At 44.5% G+C, this 15,199-nt stretch overlaps 1 protein-coding gene across 4 annotated transcripts in view; it reads left to right on the plus strand.

Annotated features, from left to right (window-relative positions):
- Positions 1 to 7,576: 7,576 nt before the first annotated feature.
- LOC122552393 (interleukin-12 receptor subunit beta-2-like) overlaps positions 7,577 to 15,199 on the plus strand; it is an 80,923-nt gene continuing 73,300 nt past the window's right edge. For 3 of the 4 annotated variants that reach the window (XM_087983495.1, XM_087983496.1, XM_087983497.1), the window contains exons 1-2: positions 7,577 to 7,681; positions 13,365 to 13,443. In XM_087983495.1, the coding sequence (XP_087839621.1) occupies positions 13,380 to 13,443 (64 nt within the window). In that variant the 5' untranslated portion in view covers positions 7,577 to 7,681; positions 13,365 to 13,379. Of the gene's footprint in view, positions 7,682 to 13,364; positions 13,444 to 15,199 lie in introns of those variants that run through there. The other variant, XM_087983499.1, reaches the window with a different exon arrangement.

The following is a 15,199-nucleotide window of genomic DNA, read 5'->3' on the forward strand; positions in this document are numbered from 1 at the left end:
ACCAAGTAATTCTTTTATGAACACCTCAATCGACCCCTCCTCAACCACCTTGTTCAGCAGTGTCTTCTCTACTCAAACCACCCGCTGTCTGAAAGTGATTTCCGCAATATCACTTTCATTTCATATTTACTCTCAATCTCTGATTCCTTCTTCTCATGGGTGGTAATTTTCCCTCTGTCTACTCTGTCCAGTCCCTCATGATTTTAAATATTTCAAATAGATATCCCCTCAGTTTTCAGCTCTCCAAGGAAGAAGGTTGTAATTTCTCTAATCTTTATGCATGTATCTTCATTCCTGCAAGCATTCTTGTAAATCTCTTCCGCATGCTCTCCAATGTCTTTCTATTCTTCCTGAAGTGCGGCATTCAGAACTGGACACAATACTTCAGTTTCCTATCAATGTAGTTCCTATATTTCCTATCAATGAAGCTGAGGATAGCAGTAGAAGTTGCTATCGTCCCAGAGCAGCATAGGGCTGCTGTCCCTTTCAGAGAAATTCATCGTGCCTCATGCAAGGGTAGAGGTTGAAAAGGCGAAACCTTTAGAGTAACCTCAGCCATTGCAGGAATTGAATCTGTGCTGGTGGCATTCTGCATCACAGCCAGCTCCCCAGCCAACTAAGCTAACTGACTGCAGGTCAAGAATACTGCATGCTTTACTAACCATACTCACTATCTGTCCTGCAATCGTCAATGACTTGCACATGGATAAACCCAGGCCCCACTGCTCCTGCACCCCTTTTAGGATCACCTTTATCCACTTTATATTATACTGTCTCTCCATCTTCCTCCTATCAAAATCTCACATTTCTCTACACTGAGCTTCATCTGCCATCTATGTACCCACTCCAACTTGTCAATGATGTTTTTGAAGTTCCACACCACATCCTCAAAGTTTATACATAATCCATCCAAGTTTTGTAGTGTCTGCAAATTTTGTAATTTATTCAGAGGTACCTATTGGGGAGAGGGTCACAGCTGCTGCTAAACACACCGTGTCTACTGGGGAGAGACTCAAGGTGGCAGGTAAATACCTTATAGGCAAAAGTGAGGACTGAAGATGCTGGAAACCAGAGTTCAGATCAGAGTGGTGCTGGAAAAGGTCAGGCATCATCTGAGGAGCAGGAAAATCAACATTTCGGGCAAAAGCCCTTCATCAGAATAGAGGCAGGAAGCCTCCAGGGTGGAGTGATAAATGGGGGGGGTGGGGCTGGGGAGAAAGTAGCAAAGAGTACAATAGGTGAATGGGGTGGGGATGGAGGTGATAGGTCAGAGAGGAGGGTGGAGTGGATAGGTGGAAAGGAAGATAGGCAGGTAGGACAGGTCATGAGCTGGAAGGCTGGAGCTGGAATGAGGTGGGGGAAGGGGAAATGAGGAAACTAGTGAAATTCACATTGATGCCCTGGGGTTGAAGTGTTCTGAGGCGGAAGGTGAAGCGTTCTTCCTCCAGGCGTCAGGTGGTGAGGGAGCGGCAGTGGAGCAGGCCCAGGACCTGCATGTCCTCGGCAGAGGGGGAGGGGGAGTTGAAATGTTGGGTCATGGGGCAGTGGGGTTGATTGGTGATACCTTGTACCTACTCGGGAGAGGGTCAGGACTGCTGGTAAATACCTGATGAAGGGCTCCTGCCTGAAACATTGATTTTCCTGCTCCTCGGATGCTGCCTGACCTGCTGTGCTTTTTCAGCAACACCCTCTCAACACTGATGGTAAACACATTGTGTCTACTGGAGAGAGAGTTAGGACTGCTGGTAAATACCTGAATCATACTGGGGAGAGGGTCAGGGCTGCTGGTAAATACCTAATTCATACTGGGGGGAAGGTCAGGGCTGCTGGCAAATACCTAATTCATACTGGGGGGGAGGTCAGGGCTGCTGGTAAATACCTAATTCATACTGGGGGGAGGGTCAGGGCTGCTGATAAATACCTAATTCATACTGGGGGGAAGGTCAGAGCTGCTGGTAAATACCTAATTCATACTGGGGGGAGGGTCAGGGCTGCTGATAAATACCTAATTCATACTGGGGGGAAGGTCAGAGCTGCTGGTAAATACCTAATTCATACTGGGGGGGAGGTCAGGGCTGCTGGTAAATACCTAATTCATTCTGGGGGGAGGTCAGGGCTGCTGATAAATACCTAATTCATACTGGGGGGAAGGTCAGGGCTACTGGTAAATACCTAATTCATACTGGGGGGGGGAGGGTCAGGGCTACTGGTAAATACCTAATTCATACTGGGGAGGAGGGTCAGGGCTGCTGGTAAATACCTAATTAATACTGGGGAGAGGTTCAGGGTTGCTGGTAAACAGACCGTGCCTACTGGGGGGAGGGTCAGGGCTGCTGGTAAACACAACGTGCCTACTGGGGGGAGGGTCAGGGCTGCTGGTACATATCTCAAACATACTGGGGAGAAATGTAGAAAATAGATGCAGGTGAATGCCAATCGGCCTTCGAACCTGCACCACCATTCAACATGATCACGGCTAAACACAAAGTCTCAGTCGCCCACTCTTCCCCTCTCCCCATACCCTGGATCCCTTTAACCACTAGGGCCATGTCCACCTCCTTCTTGAATATAAGTAATGAACTCGCCCCAACAGCTTCCTGTTGGAGAGAATTCCACAGGTTCACAATTCTCTGGGTGAAGAAATTCATCCTCATCTCAGTCCTGAATGTTTGACCCTTTATTCTTAGACTGTGGCCCCTAGTTCTAGATTTCCCCAATATCAGGAACATTCTTCCCACATCTAGCCTGTCCAGCCCCCTCAAGATTTTATGTTTCTATGAGACTCCCCTCTCATTCTTCTAAATTCCTGCCACTCTGAAAAGAACCCATTCATTCCAACTCTCTGCTTCCTGTCTGCCAAGCAGTTCTCTATCCACATCAATACATTACCTCTGATAGCATGAGCTTTCACTTTCCTTATTCATCTCATGTGGAACCTTGTCAAAAGCCTTTTGAAAATCCAAATACACTACAACTACTGATTCAGCCGAGGCCACCCTACTGGTCACATCCTCAAAAAAATCCAGAAAATCCGTCAAGCATGATTTCATTTCAGTGAATCCATGCTGACTTGGACCGATTCAGTCACCGCTTTCTAAATGTTCACATATTACATCTTTAATAATTGATTCCAGCATTTTCCCCACACCGATGTCAGGGCTAACTGGCATTTAATTCCCAATTTTCTCTCTCCCTCCTTTTTAAAGAATGGGGTTACATTAGCTACCATCCAGTCTATTGGAACTCTTCCAGAGTCTACAGAACCCTGGAAAATGATCACCAATGTGTCCACCACTTCTGGAACATCAAACATTACAGTGCAGTACAGGCCCTTCAACCCTCGACGTTGCGCTAACCTGTGGAACCAATCTGAAGCCTATCTAACCTACACTATTCCATTCTCATCCATATGTTTATCCACTGACCATTTAAATGCCTTAAATGTTTGCAGGGTGTTCCATGCCCCTACTACTCTCTGAGTAAAGAAACTACCTCTGACATCTGTCCTATATCTATCACCCCTCAATTTAAAGCTATGTCCCCTCATGCTAGCCATCACCATCCAAGGAAAAAGGCTCTTACTGTCCACCCTGTCTAACCCTCTGATTATCTTATATGTCTCAATTAAGTCACCTCTCAACCTTCTTCTCTCTAACAAAAACAGCCTCAAGTCCCTCAGCCTTTCCTCATAAGACCTTCCCTCCATACCAGGCAACATCCTCGTAAATCTCCTCTGCACCCTTTCCAAAGCTTCCATATCCTTCCTATAATACGGTGACCAGAACTGTACAAAATACTCCAAGTGCGGCCGCACCAGAGTTTTGTACAGCTGCAACATGACCTCGTGGCTCCAAAACTCAATCCCTCTACCAATAAAAGCTAACACACCGTGTGCCTTCTTAACAACCCTATCAACCTGGGTGGTAACTTTCAAGGATCTATGTACATGGACACCAAGATCCCTCTGCTCATCTACACTACCAAGAATCTTTCCATTAGCTGAGTACTCTGCATTCCTGTTGCTCCTTCCAAAGTGAAACACCTCACACTTTTCCACATTAAACTCCATTTGCCACCTCTCAGCCCAGCTCTGCAGCTTATCCATGTCCGTCTGTAAACTGCAACTTGCTTCTGCACTATCCACAACTCCACCGACCTTAGTGTCATCTGCAAAGGTACTAACCCATCCTTCTCTGCCCTCATCTAGGTCATTTATAAAGATTACAAACAGCAGTGGCCCCAAAACAGATCCTTGCGGTACACTGCTAGTAACTGAACACCAGGATGAACATTTCCCTCAATCACTGCTTTCTGTCTTCTTTCAGCTAGCCAATTTCTGATCCAAACCACTAAATCACCCTCAATCCCATGCCTCCATATCTTCTACAATAGCACTTTATCAAATGCCTTGCTGAAAATCCATATACATCACATTAACTGCTTTACCCTCATCCACCTGTTTGGTCACCTTCTCAAAGAACTCAATAAGGTTTGTGAGGCACGACCTACCCTTCACAAAACAGTGTTGACTATCCCTAATCAAATTATTCCTTTCTAGATGATTATAAATTCTATCTCTTATAATCCTTTCCAAAACTTTATCCACAACCAAGTAAGGCTCACAGGTCTATAATAACCAGGTCTGTCTCCACTCCCCTTCTTGAACAAGGGACATTTCCTATCTTCCAGTCTCTGGCACTATTCCTGTAAATAATGATGGCATAAAGATCAAAGCCAAAGACTCTGTAATCTCCTCTCTGGCTTCCCAGACAATCCTTGGATAAATCCTATCTGGCCTAAGGTACTTACCTATTTTCACACTTCCCAGAATTGCTAATACCTCTTCCCTGTGAACCTCAATCCCATCTAGTCTAGTCGCCAATATCTCAGTATTCTCCTCGACAACACTGTCATTTTCCAGTGCGAATACTGACGAAAAATATTCATTTAGCGCTCCCCCATCTCCTCTGACTCCATGCAAAACTTCCCACCACTATCCTTGATTGACCCTAATCTGTCTCTCGTCATTCTTTTATTCCTGATGCACCGATAGAAAGCTTTTGGGCTTTCCTTGATCCTATCTGTCAATGACTTCTCATGTCCCCTTCTGGCTCTTCTTAGCTCTCTCTTTAGATCTTTCCTGGCTAACTTGTAACTCTCAAGCACCCTAACTGAGTCTTAACGGCTCATCCTAACATAAACCTTCTTCTTCCTCTTGACAAGAGATTCAACTTCTTTAGTAAACCACAGCTCCCTCGCTCATCAACTTCCTCTCTGCCTGACAGGTACAAACTTATCGAGGACACGCAGTGGCTGTTGCTTGAATAAGCTCCACATTTCAATTGTGCCCAGCCCCTGCCATTTCTTTCCCCATCCTATGCATCCTAAATCTAGTCCAATAGCATCATGATTACCTTTCCCCAAGCAATAACTCTTGCCCTGTGTTATGTACCTTTCCCTTTTCATCACTAAAGTAAACATAACCGAATTGTGGTCACGATCACCAAAGTGCTCACCTACCTCTAAATCTGATACCTGACCCAGTTCATTACCCAGTACTAAATCCAATGTGGCCTTGCCCCTTGTTGGCCTGTCTACATACTGTGTCAGGAAACCCTCCTGCACACACTGGACAAAAACTGACCCATCTAAAGCACTCAAACTATAGTATTCCCAGTCAATATTTGGAAAGTTAAAGTCCCCCATAACAACTACCCTGTTACTCTCGCTCCTATCCAGAATTATCTTTGCTATCCTTTCCTCTACATCTCTGAAACTATTCGGAGCCCTATATCTGTGGGCAGGCCGATGGCACAGTGGTTAGCACTGCTACCTCACAGCACCAAAGACCCGGATTCAATTCCCGCCTCAGGGGACTGACTGTGTGGAGTTTGCACATTCTCCCTGTGTCTGCGTGGGTTTCCTCCGGGTGCTCCGGTTTCCTCCCACAGTCCAAAAATGTGCAGGTTAGGTGAATTGGCCATGCTAAATTGCCCGTAGTGAAAGGTGCAGGGGTAAATGTAGGGGAATGGGTCTGGGTGGGTTCTGCTTTGGCGGGTCAGTGTGGACTTGTTGGGCCGAAGCGCCTGTTTCCACAGTGTAAGTAATCTAAGAAAACTCCGAACAGGGTGACCTCTTCTTTCCTATTTCTAACCTCAGCCCATACTACCTCAGTCGACAAGTCCTCAAACATCTTTTCTGTCACCGTAATACCATTCTTGATTAACAATACCACACCTCCCCCTAGGGTCTGTTTCCATGCTGTACATCTCTATGACTCTTTTACCATCTTCCCTGTTCTTACTGAAACATCTAAATCCTGGAACCTGCAACAACCATTGCTGTCCCTGCTCTATCCACATCTCTGAAATGGCCACAACATCCCAGGTATCAACCCATGCTGCGAGTTCACACACCTTATTCTGAATCCTCCTGGCGATTAAAAGACACACTTCAAAGCACCTTCCTGCTTGCCAGTGAACTCTTGCAATCTTGAAACCTTATTTCTGACCTCACTATTCTCAACCTCCTGGACACTGGAGCTACAATTTAGGTTCCCATTCACCTGCTGAATTAGTCCAAACCCTAAGTATTAGCATACTTCCCCCCCACCAGGATATTAGTCCCCCTCTGGTTCAGGTAAAGATCATCCTTTTTGTAGAGATCCCACCTACCCTAGAACGAGCCACAATTTTCCAGATTTCCAAAACACTCTCTCTTGCACCATCCCTGTAGCCACATGTTAAACTCCTCTCTCTCTCTCCCTATTCCTCGCCTTTCTCGCACATGGCATGGACACTTCTAGGCCACTTCTATAAGTACTCTAGAATGCACAGCATTACGGCCTGGGGACTTATTCCATCAATTTCCTAAATACCATTTCTTGACTAATAATTTGGATTTCTTTCAGTCCCTCCTTCAGGCTTGACCCTCTGTCTCCTAGCATTTCCAGCAGGTTATTTGTATGAGGGCTGCTGGTAAATACCCAATTCATTTCCCACTGGGGAAAGGTCGGGGCTGCTGGTAAATACCCAATTCTTACTGGGGAGAGGATCAGGGCTGATGGTAAACATTTATTTCCTACTGGGGAGAGGGTCAGAGCTGCTGGTAAATATCCCATGCCTACTAGAGGATATCTGACACTGTAGCAAGATGCACAAGATGCCCAAAGTTTCATTTCCCCTGGGAACCCCCCAATGGATCTTGATCTTGTTCCTCCACTCAGACTTTGTGAAGCCTCCCCCAGCAATTGGGTTTTGTCACTGCAGTGTTAGTAGTCAACTAGGAGAAAGTGAGGACTGCAGATTCTGGAGATCAGAGTTGAGAGTGTGGTGCTGGAAAAGAACAGCAGGTCAGGCAGCATCTGAGAAACAGGAGAATTGATGTTTCGGGCAAGAGCCCTTCATCAGGAAGGAGGAACTCTCTGACCTGCTGTGCTTTCTCAGCACTACACTGTCAACACTGCAGCATTAGTGCAGGGCTGTCAGGAGCACGCTTTGCTGATCACTTCCTGTGACTTGCGGCTTTTCACTTCCTTGCATCTACTGAAAGTATTTTCATTGTCATTCTCAGAAATGTAATTGCAAAGCTGACAGCTTCCTGTCTTGTGTTTCCAGCATTGTTTTCAGTTTCTCAGTTAAATTACATCTGCTTCCTCACGAGCACATAAATCCGGCACCAGGTAAGCCTTCCATGATGCCTCCCAACACCTCTATGTCTCAGTGAAATGGGGCACCTCGATCTGTGAGCTTAGCTTTGGTAAACTCACTCCTGAGTGAAGAGGCAATGAAGTTCATTCTATGGATCTGAGCACATCATCACAGCTGATGCTGCAGTACAGCACTGAAGGCATGTTGCATTGTTGGATGGTCAGTTTGGGCAGATTAATGCTCTATTGGAGAGTCAATACTAAGTGAATGCCAGACGTTTGCACAGACAGAATGAAGACAGCGCCAAAACGTTCTAGGGTAAGGACAAGTTGGAAAGTCAGGGCTGAGGCAGTGCCTTACTGTTGGAGGATGAGTAATGAGGGGGGCTTTACTGTTGGAGATCAGTAATGGGAGGGCAATTTACTGTGGGAAATCAGTAATGAGGGAGGGCTTTACTGTGGGAAATCAGTAATGAGGGAGGCTTTACTGTTGGAGTATCAGTAGTGAGGGGGTGCTTTACTGTTGGAGATAAGTAATGGGAGGGCTTTACTGTGGGAGGATTAGTAATTAGGGTGGCTTTACTGTTGGAGATTAGTAATGGGGGGGCTTTACTGTGGGAGTATCAGTAAGGGGAGGGCTTTACTGTTGGAGTATCAGTAATGAGGGGGGCTTTACTGTTGGATATTAGTAATGGGGGGGCTTTACTGTGGGAGTATCAGTAATGAGGGAGGGCTTTACTGTGGGAGAATTAGTAATGGGGGGGCTTTACTGTGGGAGGATTAGTAATTAGGGGGGCTTTACTGTTGGAGATCAGTAATGGGGGGGCTTTACTGTGGGAGTATCAGTAATGAGGGGGGGCTTTACTGTTGGAGATCAGTAATGGGGGGGCTTTACTGTGGGAGATCAGTAATGGGGGGTCTTTACTGTGGGAGGATTAGTAATGAGGGGGGGCTTTACTGTTGGATTACCAGTAATGGGGGGGCATTACTGTGGGAGGATTAGTAATGAGGGGGGGCTTTACTGTTGGATTATCAGTAATGGGGGGGCATTACTGTGGGAGATCAGTAATGAGGAGGGGCTTTACTGTGGGAGTATCAGTAATGAGGGAGGGCTTTACTGTTGGAGGATCAGTAAAAGGCTTTACTGTGGGAGATCAGTAATGAGGGAGGGCTTTACTGTGGGAGTATCAGTAATGGGGGGGCTTTACTGTTGGAGGATCAGTAATGGGGGGGCTTTACTGTGGGAGTATCAGTAATGGGGGGGCTTTACTGTTGGAGGATCAGTAATGGGGGGGCTTTACTGTGGGAGTATCAGTAATGAGGGAGGGCTTTACTGTGGGAGATCAGTAATGAGGGGGGCTTTACTGTTGGAGGATCAGTAATGGGGGGGCTTTACTGTGGGAGTATCAGTAATGAGGGAGGGCTTTACTGTTGGAGGATCAGTAAAAGGCTTTACTGTGGGAGATCAGTAATGAGGGGGGCTTTACTGTTGGAGGATCAGTAATGAGGGGGCTTTACTGTGGGAGTATCAGTAATGAGGAGTGGCTTTACTGTGGGAGGATTAGTAATGAGGGGGGCTTTACTGTTGGAGGATCAGTAATGGGGGGGCTTTACTGTGGGAGTATCAGTAATGAGGAGTGGCTTTACTGTTGGAGATCAGTAATGGGGGGGCTTTACTGTGGGAGTATCAGTAATGAGGAGTGGCTTTACTGTTGGAGATCAGTAATGGGGGGGGCTTTACTGTGGGAGTATCAGTAATGAGGAGTGGCTTTACTGTTGGAGATCAGTAATGGGGGGGCTTTACTATGGGAGTATCAGTAATGAGGGGGTTTTACTGTGGGAGTATCAGTTATGAGGGAGTGCGTTACTGTTGGAGATCAGTAATGAGGATGGGGCTTTAGTGTTGGAGGATTAGTAATGAAAGACTACTGCACTGTTGGAAGGTGAAGAACGATGACACTGCTGGAGTGTCAGTACTGAGGGAGTGCTGTACTGTCAGAGGGTCAGTGCTTTGTGTGTGCTGCAATGTTGGAGGGTCACTACTGAGGGGATCATACACGGTTGAGGTACTCTCTCTCAGATTAGATATTGAACTGAGGTTAATTCTGCCAGGTAATTTAGATGTAAACAATTCCACATAACTAGTCTGGAGAAGAGGAAAGGAGGCCTGTACAATCTTCTGGCTAATATCCATTTCTCAACCACCATGTCAAAAATGGCATGTATTCTTTGCTAAATTACTGTTGTTAGGGACTAGCTGTGCACCGTTTAACAGTGATCTATTCTGTCCTCAGCTAGGAATGAATGTGGTGGTGCCTGTGATTATGAATATTCTAATCTCTAATCTTCTCGTTTCCGCAGACATGGTCATAGGTTGTTTGATTGGTCGAGCTCTCATAATGCCTGATTGTATTCTCAGGCCAGATCCACACATTCACATTTCAGTGATTTGGCGCAGGGACCTGTACAGATTGTCAGTGACAGGGATGAAGATCCCACTGTCCTTCCTCACTTGGGGTAAATACAGATGGATTGGGCTGTATGGGTCCTTGTGCGTGAATCACAGAAGTTTAGTGTGCAGGTATAGCAAGTAATTAGAAAAGCTAATAGAATGTTATCATACATCACAAGGAGAATTGAGAACAAAGATAGGGAGTTTGTAGGCACAGGTGAGACATCATCTGGAATACTCTGTGCAGTCTTAGTCACCTCATTTAAGACTGAATGTAAATGCATTGAAAATAGTTCAGGGAAGGTTTACCAGACTAATACCCAGAGTTGGAGGGCTGTTTTATGACAGGTTGGATTTGTGGCTGTTGGAATTTAGAAGTGCAATTTCATTGGAACATTCACATTCCTCAGGGATCTTGACAGAATGGACGTGCAGAGGATCTTTCCTCTTATCTGGAAATCTAAAACCAAGGGTCACACTTTAAACATCAGAGATGACCAATTTAAAACCGAGATGAGGCAAAAAACAATTCTCAGGTTTGTGTTGTGGTTAATCTCCTCGAGACCACACGGGTTGAACTTTGCTTATTAAATTCATGTTTAAGTAACTACACTTCTGAGTCTTTGGAACTCTCTTGCTGAAAAGCTGATGGAAGCAGAGTCCTTGAATATTTTTAAGGCAAAGATGAATAGATCCTTGTTCAATGAGAGGTTAAAAGTTTTGGGATCGGATTAAAGAAGCAACTTTGCAGCTCTGGGTTTGTCATAACAGGAAACAGCCAGAAAACAAAGTGAAGTACATATTATAGAGAACCACGTCCAGGTTAGTTTTGATGTGACACTGTGCATGCCCTCTCTGAACTGGCTGAGAGTTCATTTGGAGATCACAGTTCACCATAATCATTTTAAGGCATTAGGAATGATCAATAAATGCTGACCTTGCCTTTGATTTCCACATCCTGTAAACAAACTAAATAAAAACTACATTCAGGGAACCAGACAATAAAGAAGCTTCATTTTAAAAATATTAGCAGTAAATCTCTCCAACATTCTTTCTCTACCATATGCATCACTATCTCTCAATACAATTATCTGTTTCTGTCTTGTTTTTGCTGTCTCTTCTGTCTCAGCTAATTTTTTATTCTGTGTCTCTCCATATCTTGCTGACAATCTGTCTGGCCTTCCCATTTTTTTCCTTGAAGTTAGAGTGTAGTTAGATGGTTAATTTCATAGACACTGTGGGCAAGTTATGCATAAGTCGGGTTTTCAGCAGAAATTCTCTCAGTCTGATGCTCCAGTGAATGTGCAGATGAATATTTATCTCTGTACATTATTTTGAAATGATCGACAACTGACAATGCTCTAGCCATTGACTTCAGGAAGCAAGATGGAGGGCACGCCCCTGTCTACACCAATGGAGCTCAGGTGGAGAGGGTCAACAGCATCAAGTTTCTAGGAGTGATGATCACCAACAATCTGTCCTGGGCCACCCACAGAGGTGTGACCATCAAGACCTCTGCTTCCACAGGTGACTCACAAAATTCGGCACATCCATAAGGACTCTCAACAACCTTTATAGATGCACCGTTGAAAGCATTCTATGAAGATGCATTGCGGCTTGGTTTGGCAACTGCTCTGGCGAGGACCATAAGAAGCTACAGAGTTGTGAACACAGCCCAGTCAATCACGCAAGCCAACCTTTCATCCATTGACTCCATCTACACCTCTCGCTACTTCAGAAGACAGCAACATCATCAAAGACCCCTCCCGGTTATAATCTCTTCCAACCTCTTCCGTCAGGCAGAAGATACAAACAGATTCAAGAACAGCTTCTTCCTTGCTGGTCCTAGACTTCTAAATGGACCTCTCATATTTGAAATCTTGCTTTTTGTGCACCTTCTTTGCAGCTGTAACATTGTATTCCTCCTGTACTATTACCTTATGAACTTTGAATGGTATGAACTGCTTGGACTCCATGGAAAACAAAACATTTCACTGTACCTAGGTACATGTGACAACGATAAATTTAATTAAAGTCAGATCTATTGACTGGATCATAGATCCTCCACTGGGGAATCCCACTTGAGTAAACAAAGACACAAGCAACAAGATAGCAGCAGTTATTAATAGAAACACAACAAACTCTAGACTGTTGCATGATTTGGAGATGCCAGTGTTGGACTGGGGTGTACAAAGTTACAAATCACATAACACCAGGTTATAGTCCAACAGGTTTAATTGGAAGCACTAGCTTTCGGAGCGACGCTCCTTCATCAGGGGGTTGTGGAGGGCACAATTGTAAGACACAGAATTTATAGCAAAAGTTTACAGTGTGATGTAACTGAAATTATACATTGAAAAATACCTTGATTGTTTGTTAAGTCTCATTTGTTAGAATGACCATGATAGTTTCACTTCTTTCATATGAAAGCCACAAAACGTTTTTTAAAAATTACATTCTCAGGTTAACTGTAACAATTGGTGTCAGCCCAGATAAGATTTTGAGATATTGAAGGCGTTAGCCCCCTGTATTCCCTGTCTGTGCCATAATGTTTAGACTGATTCTAATCTAAAAAGTAAGTTAACAGGGTCTAGCATGGATTCATGCAGTTTTTGAGCAAAGTACAAATTCAACCCACAAATATTTATGTGTCTGTGTGCATGTGGGTTTTTGAGTGTGTGTGTGTGTGTGTGTGTGTGTGTGTGTGTGTGTGTATATGTCTGTGTGTGTTTCCCGGGTTGGGTTTTGTGAGTGTCTGTGAGAGAGTGTATATGTGTGTGTGAGTGTAAAGTGTCTAGTCTGTGAGAGGGTGCATGTGTGACTGTGGGAGTGTGTGTGTCTGTAGGAGTGTTTGTGAGTGTCTGTGTCTGTGTATAGGAGTGCCTGTATGTGTGCACGCATGCGCAGGAGTGTCTGTGTGTATAGTGCAGTAGTTGTCACCTGTAATGTGACATGAACCCAAGGTCCCGGTTGAGGCCCTCCCGATGGGTACTGAACTTAGCTATCAGCCTCTGCTCGGCCACTTTTTGCTGCTGCCTGTCCCAAAGTCCGCCTTGGAGGATGGTCACCCGAAGGTCCGAGGCCAAATGTCCTGGACCACTGAAGTGTTCCCCAACTGGGAGGGAACCCTCCTGTCTGTTGATTGTTGTGCGGTGCCCATTCATCCGTTGTCGTAGCCTTTGCTTGGTTTCCCCAATGTACAATGCCTCCGGGCATCCTTACCTGTTGTCTGTTGTAACACCAGTCTTCTGTTCCCTCTGACAGGTGATTCATGACATTATGGGAACAGTTTGTGAGATGCTGCTTATTGCAGTTGTACTGATACAGCAGGAAACACAAGCAGGTACAGTTCTACTTTCAGATTCACAGCCATTGATCATTCTGTATTAGTGCTCACTAAAGGAATGTTACAGAATGGAATGAGAAGAGAACAGAAAAATGTATTAAAATTGTTAGAATTAAGCAAAAAGTAACAGTTAAGGGCAGTTTTCAGCATGGCTGGGCCATTTATCTCACTGGATGCTGTCTGAGTTACTTCTGAGCATTTGGAGATATGTTTAGAGAGAATGGAAATGATACTAAGATGGTTAGTATAACAGATTTTTTTTTTGAAGATGAAAGAGAGCCATAAAAAGATTTTGACAAGACGAGGGCTTTTGTTAAAAACAGGTTGCTGCATTCAGTGTCAGTAAGAGTGAGATATTGTAGTTTGGTAAAAGGACAGCTGTAATAAGACTTTGAATAAGAGTTGACTCCGTTACTGGGGAGAGCTATTTGGGGAGATGGGTTGACAGTACATTAAAGGAAAACTTGAGGTGATGGGGTACAAAAACAAATGACAATTGATTTCTAAGTTTTAACCATAAGAGCTGTAGGATATAAAAATCAATCATTAATACAGAACCGATATTAATGGTCCAAACTAGGAGCATGACTCAATGATGCAAGTCTGCTCTCACATTCAATAAGATTATTAAAATAAAACCAAAGAAGAGTCATTCGACCTGAAACATTAACTCTGATTGCTGTCCACAGATGTTTCCATAAGCTCTCTCTGCATCCTCCCAGCCGCTGTGACACTGTATGCTGCACTATTACCCAGGCGCACTTATTTAGCACAATTTGCCTGTAAAGCACAATCCACAACACTTTTCACTGCACCTCAGTACAGGTGACAGTAATAAATCAAATGAAATACTCCCTATCTCTTCATATATCTGTCAAAATGTCTCCTAAATGTTACTTTTGTGTCTTCCTCCACCATCTCCACTGGCAGCACATTCCATGCATTTACTACCCTCTGTGTAAAAACCTTGCCTTTCACATCTCCTTTGAACTTACCCCTTTTACCTTTAACCTGTGCCCCATAGAAATCTACCCTGGGAACAAGACTCTGAGTATCTAGACCTCTCATAATTTAGTAAACTTCTCTCAGGTTGCCCCTCAGCCTCTGACGTTCTCGTGAAAACAAACTAAACTTGTCCAATCTCTCTTCGTAGCTAATACCCTCCAAACCAGACAACATCCTGGTAAACTGTTTCTGTACCCTCTCCAGAGCCTTCACATCCTTCCGGTAGTCTGCTGACCAGAACTGTACACTAAATTTCAGATATGGCCGAACTAAATTTTGGGTGATTAAGCAGAAATGTTCAAAATCATGGAAGGATAAAAGAAGCAGAAGAACAAACAGAAAATGCTGCAAAGACTCAGCAGGTCTGGCAGCAACTGAAATCTGTTGAGTTTCTCCAGCACTTTCTGTTTTTATCACAGATTTCCAGCACCCACAGTACTTTGCTTTTATAGACCAAAGCACTTTGTGTCCTTCAGTAGAGTGGTGAAGAATTGCACAGCGTTATAAGATCTTATGTAGAAGATTTCAATCAGAGGGCAGGTATATTCAGGATTTGAAAAGATGTATTTGGATCCTGGTCTGTGCAGATGAATGGTCAGTCTGGGTGGTGCTGATAATTGACACAATACCTTCTTTCATTATTTTTGCAGTTTTGTTTTTAGGTCACCTGTCTAATAATTCTGATCTGGATTTTAGCTGCCATAAAATATCCCTGAATGACACTGCAGCCTTTGATACTGGCACTGGC

Source organism: Chiloscyllium plagiosum, unplaced genomic scaffold, assembly GCF_037043375.1.
Source record: "Chiloscyllium plagiosum isolate Xiang-an unplaced genomic scaffold, Cpla_swu_hap1 HiC_scaffold_45, whole genome shotgun sequence".
Classification (NCBI taxonomy): domain Eukaryota; kingdom Metazoa; phylum Chordata; class Chondrichthyes; order Orectolobiformes; family Hemiscylliidae; genus Chiloscyllium; species Chiloscyllium plagiosum.